At 62.7% G+C, this 16,405-nt stretch overlaps 1 protein-coding gene across 2 annotated transcripts; it reads right to left on the bottom strand.

The window, feature by feature from the left end:
• Positions 1-207: 207 nt before the first annotated feature.
• Positions 208-16,355, bottom strand: TOLLIP (toll interacting protein). 2 transcript variants are annotated; one of them, XM_010956877.3, is made up of 6 exons: positions 16,181-16,355; positions 8,322-8,471; positions 7,075-7,257; positions 6,109-6,261; positions 5,245-5,335; positions 208-2,311 (listed from the first exon to the last, which is right to left on the bottom strand). In XM_010956877.3, exons 1-6 carry the CDS (start codon positions 16,211-16,213, stop codon positions 2,100-2,102), a joined length of 822 nt encoding a protein of 273 aa, XP_010955179.3. In that variant the 5' UTR covers positions 16,214-16,355; the 3' UTR covers positions 208-2,099. The 2 variants fall into 2 exon arrangements, with proteins under 2 accessions (XP_010955179.3, XP_074227482.1); XM_074371381.1 differs by lacking the exons at positions 5,245-5,335; positions 6,109-6,261; positions 7,075-7,257 and having other exon boundaries at positions 2,120-2,311.
• Between the last annotated feature and the right edge of the window lie 50 nt (positions 16,356-16,405).

Below are 16,405 nucleotides of genomic sequence, written 5' to 3' on the forward strand. Positions count from 1 at the left end.
AGGCCCGCGAGAAGCAGCACAGCGCCGCCCTCCGCGCTCCATGCTCGGCGTGAACCTCTCAGGCTCACGTTTGGAACCCAGCCTTGCTCCCTGCCCGCACTCACAAGGCCGGCGTCCAGTGTGCTGGCGGGCTTACGCCCACCGCCGCACCCCAGCTTGTCGTGACTCAGGCTGAGAACACTCAGAACAGAACCGGCGGACTCTCCCTGGAGGACTTGACGTCTCTGTTTTCACACAGACCGTTTATTAAAGTAGAAGACTGAAAGTAAAAATACATTTTACGATCCAAGAGGAATCTGGACATTGGACCCCAACAGAATGATCAGGACCATTTCGGCAGACATCGCACAGCAGACGCCCCAGGGCCTGTGACAGGGCGGGAGCGGGGACGGGGGAGGGGCTGCTGGAAATGCTTCTCTCCTCACCAACACGGCCGGACTGGACCCAGAGCGATCATCAGAGCAGCAACAACCTGCAAGGCACTGTGGCCCCCGGACCCGGCAGCTGCGGGCGCCCGAGCCTGGGCAGGCCTCCCTGACGGGCTGCACCGCCCACGACACAGGGCCCGACTGTGACCACAGCAGATGGGAGTCTGATTTAACTAACGAAGGCTTCACACCACGTGCGCCCTGTGATGTGCGACGGAAGCAGCGTCCACAGGAAGGGAGGTGCAGTGGCAGGTTTGGGGCCTGTCCTGAAGCCACGCCCCCCTCCCCCCCACAAACAGAGGCCCCAGGGGCCGCATGTCTGCGAGCAGGCGGGGCGCGCCTGTGCCCTGCAGTCACCACCTAACACCAGGGCCACCGCCGCCCACCCAGTGCTCTTGAGCATCAGAGAGCAAGTCTGCAGCAAGGCACACGTGGTCCAAACCCAACCCCCGACGCAGGTCCCCACCCAGGGCCACCGCCTGGACAGCAGGTCTGATGCACCCCTCGGGGGCAGAAAGCAGCCTTTCTGGCCGACATCACACCTAACCTGTGTGTGTAGGTGCAAGGACCAAGTTCAGGTCCTGACTCCCTCTGCTGACCTTGCACAGAAGTCCACGCTGCTGAATCCACCTCCGTGTCCAAAGGCTGGGCGCCTCCAAGGATGGAGCAGGGACTGCAGCCGCCAGGTGCGTCTCCCAAGCACCCATGTTATTCTAAGTGCATCGCTTTCGAGACACTTCTCAGATACCTGATTCTCGTGAATGTCACCCAGCCTGCCCCAACCTCTGCGTCCGAGGCCGCAGCCGGGCCAGGGTGCGGCCCACACTGCACAGGCACCACCTGCCTCGAGGGAAGACTTCAAGTGCCCATGGTCCCCAGACGTCCTCCCTGTCATCCAGACTAAGCGACAGCACGGGGGCCCCACGTGCTCTTAAATTAACGTCAGCAGTGAGCCAGCGGTTCCTAAATGCCCTTTAATAAACAAAACAAAGTACTGGACCGACTTCTCACACCTGCAGCCTCTGGTTCTGCAGCAAGAAGGGGTCACAGCAAGGGGCTGCAACCCCTGCCTCTCGGAAGCACGCTGCGCAGACTTGGTGTGGAACAGCAGGAGAGACTTCAGGGGCCTCCAGAGCTGAGGACGACGGCTCTGCACGCCCACGGGCGAGGCCACCCCAGACCCTGGTCAGCAGGCCACAGAGCACACCGAGGGAAGGACAGGCGCCCTCAGCCTGAAAGTTCTAACAATAACCCCAGGCCAGCTGCTCGCGGACTCTACGTGCCTTAAACTCACGGGTCTCCCGGCTCAGGTAGCGTCATCGCAGGCCAGCAATCAAACCGGAGACGGCTCAGTGCCAAGGCCCTGGCGGGGCAGGCGCTCCCAGGAGAGCCCCCCGGGCGGCGTGAGGGGGAACACATGCGCCCGGGGGCGGGGAGCCAGCGAGGGCACACGGGCCACGCCACGGTCGGCTCTTCTCCGATGTGAAGCAAGAGGGAAGCCACCCACCCAACCCAACCGACGCCGAGAGCAGCCGTGGGACGAGGCCACATGCACCAGCAAGGGAGGGGGCGGGGACGCGGACGTCGGGGAGGGGGGGGCACAGCGCTTTCACAGGAATCGGCTCGGGGCGGGGCTCCCGGGGACGCCTGGCCCGCGGGTCCGGGGCGCATCTAGGACTCCTCGCCCATCTGAAGCAGGGAGTTGATGGCGGCGTCCCGGCTGCCTCGCTGGGCCTCCAGCACGGAGCGGATCACCTCCCGGTCCATGTTGGGGAACATGTCCTGGATGGCTCTCAGGTCCTCCTCGTTACAGCGGGGCTGGGCGCTCACGGCTGGGGGCAGGGCCATGGGCACCATGCCGGGGCTGCAGACGGCGGGCATCCCTGCAAGCAGAAGACGAAGTTCAGGGACAGCAGAGCGTCACCGACGCTCAGGCCAGCTCTGGCCACAGGGAGGAAGTGACGTGTCCCATGGGCCTTCCGAGGAGAGCGGTCCCGACCCCATCTCATCTCCCAGCACGAGCTCAGAAGCCGGCCGGGCGCTCGGGGGGACCCAGTGTCCGGCAGCTCACACGAGCCCACCGCACAGCAGGGGCAGTGGGGGACAGGTGCTTGCAGGCTCTGGCCCCAAGGAACTAGGGCACTTACACCACACGGTCAACTCCCACCACGGACCAGGGGCCACAAAACCAGCCCCTTCCCGCACAGCACTCGGGGCGACAGCAGACAGCCTGCAAGGCGCTCACGGGCACCAGGCGGCTGTGTGCCAGGTCTCCACGTGGGGTCCTGGATGCCGGCCCCACCAGTTACAAGTGGGGCTCCTGGTGTCACCTCCTCACGCCAACTACGTTCCCTTCACTCCTGTCAGACGTGGGTGATAAACTAGGAACCTTGCGACGTCTGAGCTACTGGAAAATCCAGGCTGAGGGCGGGGGCCAGAGCTGGGCCCTGCCAGCCTGCCAGTGCCAGGCAAGGACGCCCAGACAAACCCCGGGGGGGCATGCGAGAAACCCCGCAGCTAGTGGGCACCTCTCCAGAGAGGAAGTGGGGCTCCACCCCGTCACCTCTTACATAGCACAGACCACACTCCCGACCCGGCCCCGGGGGCGCTGGGCTGAGAAGTAAGTTCAGGACATGATGCCTTCTCCCCATCTGCAGTCAGAAGGCCCTAGGGGCAGCCCCATGCTGCCCAAGTCAGAACCGGCGGAAGGGCTGATAGGCACTCAAACAGTGGGAGCACGGCCGTCTCCTGGGACAAGGGCGCAGACCTGCTGGCAGCAGCGCTCACATCCCCTCCCAGGTCCCTCCTGGGCCACACTGTGCCCAGTACCCGCCCACACACCTCACACACGGGCCTTTGGGCCTGACGTCCTGAAAGGTGAGAGGTCACCCAGGTCCCAGGTGGGGCCCTCGAGCCTGGTGAGACCAGGCCCCAGGTCGTCCTGGGAGCAGGAGTCTGGGGCCAGGAAGGGGCTTGCCCACCACCTTTCAGCAGCAGGGAGAAGGGAGATGAAACCTGGAAAGCGGGGGCGGCCTCCAGGACCCTTCCTGCCTTCCCCACGGGGAACGAGGGTCAGGCCACAGCCTCTCCCGTCTCCAAGACAAGCACCCTGTCAAGCCCGGCAGTCGGCAGAGCCCCGCACGTGGCGGGGAGGTCCACACCGTGCAGGGCAGACGCCCACGCGGCAGGGGACGCGGTGCCCAGGTCTCCTCCTGGCAGCCGGGTGAACCCACGGTCCCCGCAGACCTGCTCTGCCCAGCATCCTTACGCTGAAACGGGAGTGGAAAGCCGGTGGAGGAGGCGTCTCTGCAAACCCATAGCCCCTCGGAGGCCTGGCCAGTTCACCTCAGGGATGGCGTCCTATAGGCAGTGCCCAGGGCTGTGCGGGCATCCCGTGAAACGGGGCATGTTCCTGAACCACCAACTTAACACCCTGGACGTGTGTCAAACCCCCCTGGAAGCCTCAAGAGTCGATGTGCTGGGGCTGGCAGGGGGCATCTCAGGGAACGGGACAGAGCACTGGGGCCTCGGTGGTACCCAAGACAGTGCCCTGGGGCTGGGCAGGTGGAGGCAGCGGAGCTCCAAGAGGGAGGCTCCTCCCCGTCATCTTCCTGGGAGCCTACTGGTTTCCAGGCTGAGCCAGCAAGGGCACACAGCCCCCCGGGCTGCACACAACATGGCCCAGAGCCCCCAGCGCCCACCCCAGGAATGATGGCCCCCATCAGTGCTGCAGACAAGGACGCAGGTGGGGACAGGGGCTCCATCCATGTACCTGCGAGAGGTGGGGCAGAGGGAATGGACAGAAACCACGTGAACTCATGGCCCCGCCAGCAAGCAGGAAAAATCCAAGCTTGGCACCCACGTGCTTCCCGCCACCGGGCTCACTGGCAAGACACCCACACCAACTGTCAAACCAAACCTGGGTGCAGGGTGGAGCCAGGACGCGGAATCCTGAGGTCAGGATTTCAACAATCCCCAGTCACCCAGAGTGACAGCGGACAGCTTCGCTTGGCACCGCCTCCCACCTCCCCTCGTCTGCATGGCGGACACAAACCTGCTGCTGGGGTCACACTCCCACCACCGGCACTTCTGGGAACAGCAGAGACGAAACCCTGACTCTCTGCAGCCCAGTTCCCTTCAACCTGGGGACGGTCTCAGGTCTCAAGCTGGGAGGCAGGTGGCTTCGAGGGCAGTGAACATGGGGCCCTCACGTGAGGTCCACACCTCACCCTAGAAGGCAGTGGCTGGACCGTGGGTCTAGAACTTTGGGGACGGGCACATGGCATCTTCGTCCACACCTGGTCTCCCCTGTGCCCCTGGGCCTCCCACTGCCCAAGTCCTGCCTGGTTTTATGGCCGCAAACGTGGGAACCTAGCTGAGTCCAGTCACCGCCAAGGCCAGAGTGGAGCTGACCAGCAGGCCAATGTCAGGTGGAAAATTCAAAGGCATGAAAGCCACGCGGATCCAGCTCCACTCTGCTGCGCTGCCCCCGGCTGCTGACTCGCAGAGGTAAATAAGCAGGACAGAAACACTAACGTCGGTGCACACAGCTCACCCAACTTCCTAGGAACGTGACCTCGAGTGGCGGTAACTCACGCGCTGAAATGTTCAGAAACTGCACTTCTACATCTCTGTAAATTTCAGCTCACCTCATTTGTGTCCACGGTTAGGGAAAAAACAAATTCTATTCTTGACATATGCATAAGAAATTCAAACACAGCACCAGACCCTGGCCCCAGGCTCCGGATCCCCATGCACCCACCACCCCCTCTGACGCTGTCCCTGGGGACACGCCCAGGAGAGCAGCAGCACACACCTGTGATGGGCACGTAGCCGACGCCCTGCTGGTACACGGTGGGCATGAGGACCACAGGCTGAGGCGGCATCACCATGGCAGCCGGCAGCGACTGAAATACAACAAAGATGATCAGGGGGTCACAGAGGAACACGGCACATCCCAACCTCATCACTTCCCGCCTCAACAGAACCACATGAGGAGGGGCAGCACAGGGCCCAGAGCCTCGTGAATCATCGTCGGACGCCCGGCCCACGCTGACAACACCCCAGCACTGCTCTGCTGGGGGAGCAGGAGGAGAATGCCTCGGCTGAGTGCTCCTCAGACCTACTGAGCCACAGCCGACCGAGATGTGACAAAAAGAGAACACAATTCAACGACGTAAACCCAAGCGCAAGCTTCCGGGTCAACACCTGTGACGATTCACGACGGCCTATCTCTGGTTTCAGCCGCTTAACTAAGCATGACGACGACCCTGTCTCCGTGGAAACACCTGCTAAGGGTGTGCAATGAGACGTGCACAACTGAAAGCACGCCGGTGCTGGGACCCGCTTTAGAACGGTCCAGACCAGGAGGTGGGGGTTGAAACAAGAGGACAGACGGTGACCTTCCAAGCTGGGGGATGAGCGCGCGTGGGAACACCTTGGACTAAAAGCTAAAACAACAACAGTAACACCACCTGGAGGACACAAAGGAGGTGGCAGGAACCCCAGATCTAGACACCTAACCCTGTCCCCCTGTCCCCCAAGGGTCCCAGAGGAGCAGGGGCACTGAGGGTGGAGCCAGGCAAAAGCCTGGGGACCTGAGGCTGCACAGCCCAGAGGAAGCCCTCCCCACGTAAGACAGGACCAAGCTGGCCGTGTCCCCCCCCCACCCCGCCCTCACCGTGTAGGACAGGACCAGGTTGATCATGCCCTCCTTGTCGTCACCCTGCCGTCCACTCAGGCTGTACCACTCATCCTCCACCTTTCCCTGCTTCAGCGACTCGGGGATGGTGACGTGCGTCCAGGCGATGCGGTCGTCCATGGAGAAGGCCCGCTGAGGGAGGGACCACAGGGAAACAGCACTTAGTGGGATCCCCACGGGTGCCTGTCCCTGCGCACCATCCCGACAATGGTCTCCTGAAGCCCCACCCCTCAGAGCCCATCCCCTGGGATCCTCCAGCCCTCCAGGCAGGGTGCCCCCTCTCTCCACCCTCTGTGGGTCCAGGGAGAAGGGAGGACCCACTGGACCACTGCACTCACCCCTTCCAACCAGCGAGCGCTGGGACGCGCTCCCCCAGCTCACCGCACCTCCACCCTTCCCTTACCCCGACCCTGCGGGCCGGAGAGGCAGGGTGAGGAGGGCACTCGAGCAGGGCAGAGCCCACAGGGACCGTCTCAGCCCTGCTGCCCACTCTGAGCCCTCCGAGCCCTCGTCCGCCAACCAGCGCCACCGGGGCCACCCTGGCCCGGCCTCAGAAGCTGTGGGACACTCCCAGACAGGCATTTGGAGGACAGGCTGGGAAAGAGCCCAGCGCAGCCATCGGACACACCAGGGACACTTGGGAGGTTCACGCGACCCAACCATAGAGGCCTATATCCACCCAGCACGGTGCCGACCCACATCACACCCGCACCCGCAGATAGCAGCTGCCTGATCTGCCTGGCAGGCACAGAGCCCGGGGCACCTGCTGTCACAGAGGTGCCGCATCCGAATGTAAGTTCGAAGGATCTGCAGTGAACACGCGCCTTTCACCAATGCTGGGGACATCAGGACAGCTGCCACCAAGCCCTAAAAAGCCCCGAGTGCACAAGCCAAAGGGCCAGACGGAGCTGCCCCCGAGGGGCCCCGGGCGGGCAGCGCCCTCACCTCATCGAAGATCTCTAGGTAGAAGGAGTCGACGCCCGGGGGCACCGTGCACTGGATGACTTTATTCCAGCGCGGGTTCTTGGCGCCGTTGTGGGCCGTGGGCGTCTCGTACACCGCGTAGCCCAGGCGCAGCCGGCAGTAGGGGTCCATGCGGGTCATGCCGTAGTTCTTTGCCAACTTGGCCTGAAAAGGAGCCGAGGTACAGGAAGGGGGCGGCCGTCAGATGAGAGCTGAGGCTAGGCTGCGGGGCCCAACCTCTCACCCTCCGCTCCAGCGTCTTCTGGTGTCCACCCAGCTACTCAAACCCACCAGAGCACAGTTCACAGTTCTAGCTGCAGAATGGGCCCTCCACATCCATGGGCCTAACCAACCACAGATCAAAAACATTAAGGAAAAAAATTCCAGAAAGTTTCACAAAGCAAAACTTGAATTTGCCACTCCGGCAGTATTTATATGGCTTTAAACTGTACAGCAGCTATTCACGTAGCATCCGTGGTGTTAGGTGATGCAGAGGGACCCAGGGATGACCTACAGCACCCAGGAGCACGTGCAAAGCTGCCCCACTTCACACACGGGGCTGGAGCATCCATGGACCATGGTGTCTGTGGGTCCTGGGATCAAGCCCGTGGACAGCTGGCCTCTGGGCACCAAGAACGGGGAGAAATCCATGCTCGGTGGTGTGTCTCTGTAATAAGGACACACCAGAGAGCTGCCGGACAGGGGGTCGTCCCCCCACCCCCAGGAGGAGGAAGAATGTGCAGAGGGCAGCCACAGCCAGCAGGGGACAGGGCGTCCGGGAGACGTGAGGCCTGGCCAGGGCCCTTTCTGTGCCCCAGATGGTGACTGGGCTGGTGCCCCACCTCCCTTCACGAGGGGGCGTCTCTCGGGAGTGACATCCCTGGCCACCACCACATGGGGCCAGGGTGCAGGCAACTCGCTCGGGCATCACAGGCCTCGGAGTCCGAGGGGCCCACCCACATCTTACATGGGCCGTGGGCCCAGTAGAGCCAGAGGGCTGCTTGGGACGAGGGAAGAGTCTGTGGGAGGAAACACGAACGCCCACGGAGGAGGGAGGCTATCTGTCAGGGGGGTACCTGCTCACGTGGGCTTAAACATGAAGCCCAAACTACAGAACTCTGGTGCCTAGCGGGGACACACAGACGGACAGACGTCTCTGCCTCCCAGAGATGCAGGAGCAACACGGCAGCGCCCCTGACACCCTGAGAGCGCATCTGGCCAGCACGCACCTGCACCACGGTGATGCTGAGGCGGCCCACACTGCCCAGCGCCCCTCCGCACTGCAGCTGCCGGGCCGCCTGAGCGTCCAGCTGGATCTGCTGCTGCTGCTGCGTGGGCGTGATGCGCAGGAAGTCCTGCGGGAGCTCCCCGATGAACACCTGCGGGGGCAAGGCGGGCGTCGGGGGCGGGGCCGTAGGCTCGGGGTCTCCACAGCCTGCGGACCCCTCCCGGGGGCCTGCACTCTCCAGAGCAGGGCCCCTCTCTTGCTCCAAGGGCCTCCCTCCATCACGGTTCTGCCCAGAGGCCGGTCTTGCGCGCTAGCCGGCCGGTGGGGCCGATCTCAGGCTCCATTTGCTCTTGACCGCGAGTCCACAATCCCTTTCCTGGTACCAGGACGGCTGCCAGCAAGGCCTGTCCAACAAACCAACGGGTGATCTCGGGACCTGGAGAGGTCTCTGGGCTGAAGCCCTTCAAACATCTGCACGAGAAACGGTTCACATACAAGAATGCCCCGAAGACAAAAAGAAGCCAATGGATTAACAGCAAGAAGCCCCCAAGACTCAGCCCTGGAGAGACAGGAGTGATGGGACGGCTCCAAGGGAGTGGCGTCTCCCAAGGAAACGGGAGGAGACTGAGCAAGAGTTGGTCAGGGCTCCACCAGCAGAGATGAGCTTGGAGGGTGGGCCGCACGGCCAGGCTGGCCTGACCCAGGGTGCCGTGACCCCCAGTTCAATGACTCTGCTCTTTCCAGGAGGCGTGGGAAGAGGGCTGGAGGAGTCACAGTGTAAGCAGAGCCCAGATGAAGGGAAGAGAGAAGCCGCAGGACCCACGGCAGGAGGCCTGGCTGCTAGGGGGACCGGAGCCACAGCCCCAAGGGCCAGGCACTGCCTGCGGTGGCCCTGGCCCGCTGTCACTGCCCAGGGACGCCACAGACCCCAGCCGAGGGCCTTGAAGAACCGCGCAAATTCAGGAAACACCAAAAGGAAGACCCCAGGGTGTTGCAGGACTTTTGGCAACTGTTTACAGACAGCAGCCACCAGAGACCACCTGGATGTCCAGACGCCCTGGACCCTGAGGCCTCTCCTGCGCAGACCAGACGGCACCTGGTGCCCTGGGCCGCCCAGCGACATGGCGTCCAGCAGGCTGCAGAAGGCTCTGTGCTCACGGAGCTCACAGCCTGCACCACCATTCCTTTTGAGGATCCCTACAGAGGCCTGGGCTCGCCTCCTTCCCCATCCCAGGCCCACAGACCACACACACCCCACGGCGCTGGTGGAAGTGGACGCACTCGGGACCTGCCTGGGGCTCCCCCCACCTCTGCACCCACCAGCCTGGCTCGGCCTGACCCCATCTGGGAGCTGCTCGGAGCCACCAGAGGAGCTGTTCCACACACGCTCTGCATCACAAGGACCCATCGGGGGTGGGGGGCACTTCTCACAGCCCAGTGGGCCCAGCGGGTGCCCAGAGGCCTGGGGTTGCCAAGAGAGGGACACAACACCTTCCCTCCTGAGGGCGTCACTGCAGCGTTTCCCAGGCATGTGGCACAGCTAGACAGGTCCCAGGGCGTGCCCTGCAAGGAAGGCCCGTGGTGACCCCCTGCGCCCTGCCCCCCACCCCGCCAGGAGGGCTGAGATGCTGAGGACACACCAACGGCCAGTTCCTGCTGGTGTCCCGGAAACACAAGCACCCAGAACAGAGCCTGGCCCCCTCCCAAACACACCCCCCATGGAGCCTCTGGGCTCTCAGGGCTGGCAGTGAGGTCAGGAGCGGGGAAGGATGAGCCGGTACTCGGAGCGTCTGTGGGGCCGGCTCTGCCTGAAGGCACAACGTGGGGGCACCCACACCCGCTCTCCCGCCAGAGACAGCAGCAGGGCTGAGGCCCAGGGCAGGGGTGGGTCAGGGTGGTCTTACATTACTCTATAAACCCAGCCCCCTCCCCTATTCCTATCACCCACGCCTTCCCCAACCTTCCAGACTACCCACATCAGGATGGGCTACTCAAGGCCAAAACATCTGGATGTCCCGACTCTGCCGGAGCCCGCCGCCCACACAGCTTCTGCACCAGGGGACTGAGGGGCCGTGGTGTTAACGAGCACGAAGATGCTGGAAAACCGATGAGAGAGAGAGGACAACCACAGTCCCCAAGCAAGGACCAGACCAGGAAAGCTGGCGGGACAACCAGTGGTTTCCACGGGGTCTCGGCCAGAGCTCCACAGCCCTCACGCTGGCCCAGGACCCGGGTGTCAGCTGAGATGGAACATCCCCAGCCCTACCAAAGTACTGAGGGGGCCCGAGGGCTGGGACAGATGGGCAGACGCTCTGTGAGCTCCATGGAACCGTCACAACAAGAAGCCGAGGGAAATGATCACTGCTCTCACGATGCGTGTGTTTTAACGAAAGAACACAAACGAGTATCAGCCAATTAACTGTGTGTGGAAAGTGGCGGCACTGTAAATACACACAGGTGGCTTCGTGGAGAAGATGTCATCTCAGCGAAGACCTGATTGGCGGGGAGGGGTCATCATGCAGAACGTGGGGAGGAGCCTGCCTGGCAGGTGGAGGAACGGGGAGGTGGCTGGAACACAGCGAGCGAGGGAGGGAGAGCAGGAGGTCAGAGGCAGGGGGACAGGCAGCCAGGAGTGGTGGCCAGGGGCTCTGACTCTCAGAGAGGAGAGGAAGGGAGCAGGTGGGGAACCTGGGGAACCCAGGGCGAGTGGGTAGCCAGGGTAGGTGGGGAACCCAGGGCAGATGGGCAGTTGGGGCAGGTGGGAAACCCAGGGCAGGTGGGGAACCCGGGTCAGATGGGCATTTGGGGCAGATGGGGAACCTGGGGACGGGTGGGGAGCCGGGGCAGGTGGGGAACCCAGGGCGGGCGGGGAGCCGGGGCGTGCTGCACCACACGTCTGGCTCTGCCTGGCACCTGGCTGCGGGATATAACAGCAGGCGGACCAGCTGAGCAAGTGTGGCTGTGTGTGGGTGGTGCAGAGACTGAGAAAGAACCAGATTCTGGATGTGCTTGGAAGGCAGAGTGGGCCGGGCATGAGTTCCAGAGGGGCGCAGAAGAGGCCAGGCCACCTGAGGTTTTGGCCTGAGCGATAAGAAGGATGGAAGTGTTGCCCAACTGAATAGGACAAAGTGGGGGGGGGGGGTCTGAGGAAGGAGGGGGCTGGTCTGTCTGTGACGTCTGGAACATTCCAGGGAGACGCAAGGAGCCATGGAATGCATGGACGTGGAACTCAGGAAGGAAGGCTGGGGGGAGACAGTCACCGTCACGTGGGGGGGGGGGGGGGCTGGCACCAGCCGAGATCCCCGAGGGAAGACAGTGACCTGGGCAGGAAGGGGCCGCTCTCATCTGTGCTCCAGGACAAACAGCCCAGACTAGCCACCGCCGTGCCCCCTGCCTGCTCAGTCACCCCCTAGTCCCTCAAAGCACAGGCGGCTTCCCTCCTGGGGCCCACAGCCCCCACACTCGACACCCCCGCCCCAGCTCCCACCGTCCAGCTGTAGGTGAAGCAAAAATAAACGGTAGGAGGCGTGCAGAAGGGGAGCCGTGCGTACGAAAGGCGGGGTGGCCAGTTTTCTGAGGCATGACAAATAACTCACAGGGACCGAGCAGCTGACAGCCAGGTCCTCCCTCCAGGCCGGCTGGGCCAGCAGGCACCGCGGGAGAAAGGCGTCCACGTGAGGACACCGAGTCGCAGAGATCAAAGTGAGAGCAGCACCGGGACCCGAGTGACTGACGCGAACTCCCGCGTGGATGTCGCCGCTGCGGGAAGAGGGGCCAGAGGGCGCTCGGAATTCAGGGAAGAGACGCGGGGGCGGGAGGGGCCGGGGAGCCAGGGCACAGTCAACTGCTGCCTGCTCTACAGAAGCCGCAGAGCCAGAAGAAAGGCCTCCGCGGACTGGGAGCAGGACACTGTCAACCCGGGACCCCAAGCGGGAGCCCCTTTCAGGAATCAGAGAAAGCACACGTGTACGAGCGCATCTGAACAGGCCCCAGCTCAGAACAACAACGTCCTCCTGGAAGGAGGGTAAACAAAGCAGCGCCTCCGCACACAACCACCACGCTGGGACGGCCACCGAGGCACAAGCTGACCAGCACGATGGTAATTCTAACGATTAACCTTAGATCCTGATAAGTCTGCTTGATAAAATTTCCAGGATAACCACAAACAGAGCAGAGTTAAAATACACGTTTCCCAAACCAGCAGAGACCAAAAAATGGAGCTTAAAAAAACTATATTTATTCAACCCAAAAGAAGGCAAGAAGAGAAAAAGAAACAAAAGCACAAAAGAACATGGTGGGCGGGAAGGGCATGCGTACAGCTACGCACATAAGACTGTTTAACATGTTCCAGTTAAAATACAAAGACAGACAGCCCAGACCTGACCTTTAACAATCCAGCTCTGTGCTGCTGACGACAAACCAGTCCGACACCAACGTTCAGAGGGAAGTCCAAGAACGTACAACTCCCCAGGCAAACGCTCCCTAAAAGGAAGTTGGGCTCTCCAGGTAGCATCGGACCCAACAAGAGAGGCTGGTGCATGGCCAGCAGGGCTGATGCATGTGAAAAGGTGCGACTTACAGGAAGACGGGGCCAGTCTAAACCCGGGTGCTCTCCGAACTCAGCCTCAGAAAAAGCAGAGCTCACAGGGACCCAGAGGGGCAGGACTCGGGCCAGCGGGAAGGGGCGTGCCCGGAGCAAGAAGTGATGAACACCGCAGGCCGACAGCTGGGCTCGCAGTGGTGCTGGGGCAGAGGAAGGCAGGCACAGCCTAGAGAGAATGAGCTCCGACCTCTGGATGCTGGAGATCAAAGACAGAGCGCTCGGCGCGCACCCTGCCTCTCCCGTGCAGGCTGTGCTCGAGGGCAGCCAGACAGTGCTGGCGGTGGAGACGCGTCATCCTCACAGTCCCAGTCAGTAAACACAGAGCAAGTGACACAGGTCAGTGTCAGCCTTCGCTGTCCCCCATGAAGTCAGGCGCAGCAACAGTTACCAACATGTGCAAGGCTGCCGAGGACCTGGACACCACGGGCCACCCGACAGCTTACCTCAGGTCTCACAGGGGAAAGACAGGACGAAGGGGCCCCCACAGCAGGACAGCAGGACAACTGGTCCTTATCAGCTCCTATCAGCCTGGACTCAACGGACAGGCCCGCACATCTTGGCCTCCAAGCAAGCATTAACCTTGGCCCGGGAGCTGACAGGAGCAGCGCTATGGTCAGAAGCAGGGGTACTACAAACCCCCACCGAGTCCTGTTGTGGAAGGCAGGCCCACACAACTACTCCTGGGGGTGCCCATCAGGTGCTTTTTAATAGGGTGTGGACTGGCAGGTGCACTGGCTGGAGAAGGCTTGTCAGAACAGAAACATCCACATTGCAAAAACTGGGCCAAAAGCACAGGGCTGAGCAACCTCAGGGCCGTTCAGGAAACACTCTGCCCAGAAGGTACAGACAGCCGGTCTCCTGGAACTTTAGGCACACTCCTAGCAGGCTCCCCCTCAAGCACAGGGGGAACCTCCCAGACCGGTCAGATCCTCCTCCGCCTTCACGTGCCCAAAGACTGTGCCTGTCACTCCTTCACAACAAGCAGGAGGCGACAGTCAGACTTCAGAGAGGGCCCGAAAGAGCGTGAGCCCAGGCTCCGGGCACCCTGGCTGAACCCTGTCCTGCGGGCAGTGGGCTGACATTCAGGGGAGCTGCCCAACACGGACCCAGCAGGGGAGCGCCTGCCAACTCCCTCCACCAGCCCGGCTGGATTCCTGGCTTCGGCCCACAGCCACACGCACACGGCAGCCAGCGGGGTCTCAGGCAACACGAAGTCTGTGCACCCGGCAAAGAGAAGAGGCCTCCACCAGACTCTGCTGACCACAAAGGGAAGGGCTCTACGGCGCTGGAAACTGCCAAAAAGGCCCCCACAAGGACGGCTAACCCAGACAGGAGCAGGTTGGCGGGAAGGTGTGGGAGCCAGATGGTGTGGGCCAGGCAAAAACGTTAAAAAAAAAGAAAAGTGCACAGTGGCAATCAGATCAAAGTCAGTGCCAGATCCGCCTGCACCCACAGGCCTCGGGGTCCGGCAGGCCCATGCCAGGAGGCACCGCCTCCCAGGACCTTCCAACCCCCAGACCCTGTCTGGGTCTGCTTTCCCTGCTCTCTCCTCACACCCGTCTCCCAACTCCAGCTCCCTCTCCAGTCCCAGGTCAAATGATCCTTCCTCCTGACCCCAGCCCAGGTGGGCCACTGCTCACCCCAACTTGAGTTCAGACCCATGGGTCTGAATGCGACCGTCCCCATGTGGAACATCCCGACGGCACGCACCACACTGGTGACCGCTGCACCATGTTGCCCAGACACTAATGTCAACCGCATGGTGGGTGAGTCGCAGGGACCCTGGAGCCCAGACCTAACCTTACTGCACTCGTACAGGCCGTGCAGAGCACGCTGCAGACACTTGCTGGTCTCCATGTGGGATCTACGGCCACGCTGGCTGCAAGTGAACATGCCGGAGAGCAACGAGCACGAGGCTGGTCAGACAGACCAGGCCTTCAACAGCACAGGCCCCAAGTCCAAACACCCTCTGATGCCTGGTTCCCACTGCAGCGGGGGCTGCTAACTCCCTCGCAGAAGGAGGGGATCACCCGCACTGAACCCGGCCCCCGGGGTTTGCCTGCAACGCGTCCGTCGTCACCGTGTGAGTTCTAGACGAGCGCACCGAGATCCCAGCAGGCCGAGGACTTGCGACAGGCCAGGACCGGGGCCGTGCTGCCTGACGGCCACACCACTGCTCCCAGGGGAGGCCCTGATTGGGTCCCTTGCTTCTCTGATGAGCCACTTGTGTACAAATGAGACATTGCTGACAGTCAACCTGCGGTAACTCATGGTACGCAGTGACGATGGAGACACACAGACGCTGAAAATCAGGGTCCGGAAAATCCCTCTCCTGACTCTGGGACGTCCCCACACCCCGGTCTGACAGGAAGTGCTGTCAGGTCCAATCCAAATGCTCAGGAAGAGCCTCTGTGCCTGAAGGGCTTCTGACAAGACCTGGGTCTTCCTCAAACTCAGAATCACCTTCTGTGGAAAGGCTTCTTTTCCGGTCGGCAGAAGCCCAAACAAGATTCATCAGCCCCATTTCAAGGGGGGAGGAGCCCTGGCAGCGGGGCTTACACTCAGCAGCGGACGTTCTGAGGGAAGGCACATCAAAGTGTCACGTCAGAGGAGCCTCATTCCCACTCAGCAGGACCCGGGTGTCCACCTACTGCACGTTTACAGCTGCGTTTGATAAAAGCTTCACTACTCACGAGGACCCACCCAACCCAGCCTGAACGCGCGGCTGGAGCCGACCTGAGCCGTCTGTACTCGTGCTCCTGCAGAGACACAGCGAGCGGTGCCCTGGGGACACGGCGAGAGGGCTAGGGGTGAGGGGCACGCCCAGCTCTCCACTCCCAACCCCCACTTGTCACTGAAGAAACCGAGCGATTGAGAAACGGTCACTAACTGGGGACACAGCTGAGCCTGGGAGCCTCACCCTGCCTGCGGGCAGAAAGGATGACAGGCCTTCCACCCATCCAGAGTTCAGAGCGCCTCTCTACAGAGGGACCCACCGGGTCCGGGGCCTCCTTGCCGGGGTGCCGGGCCTCCCCGACCGGGGACCCACCGGGAGCCGTGCCTCCCCCACTGGGAACCCACCGGGAGCCGGGCCTCCCCAACCCGGGACCCACCGGGACCCGGGGCCTCCCCGACTCGGGACCCACAGGGACCCGGGGCCTCCCCCACCGGGGACTCCCTCCTGCTCGCCCAGAGCCCGGCGTCGAGCCCTCCCCTGTGCCCAGAGGCCGTGGAGCCTGCCCACGGCCGGAGCCTACCGGCCCGCGCTGCGTGCTGACGGTGGTCGCCATGGTCTGACCGGCTCGGCGCCTCGCCCGCAGAGAGCTGACGGGCCGGCGACCCTCCGCGCGGAGCCACGAACCGTCGGTGGTCCCGCGAGGCCGCCGCCGCCACAGTCAGCTGACGGCCGGCCCCGCCCCTGTGCTGAGCACTGCGCAGGCGCAGCGCCGCACCGCCCCTTCCGGCGTCGCGCACGCACGCGC

This window comes from Camelus bactrianus, chromosome 10, assembly GCF_048773025.1.
Source record: "Camelus bactrianus isolate YW-2024 breed Bactrian camel chromosome 10, ASM4877302v1, whole genome shotgun sequence".
Taxonomy (NCBI): Eukaryota; Metazoa; Chordata; class Mammalia; order Artiodactyla; family Camelidae; genus Camelus; species Camelus bactrianus.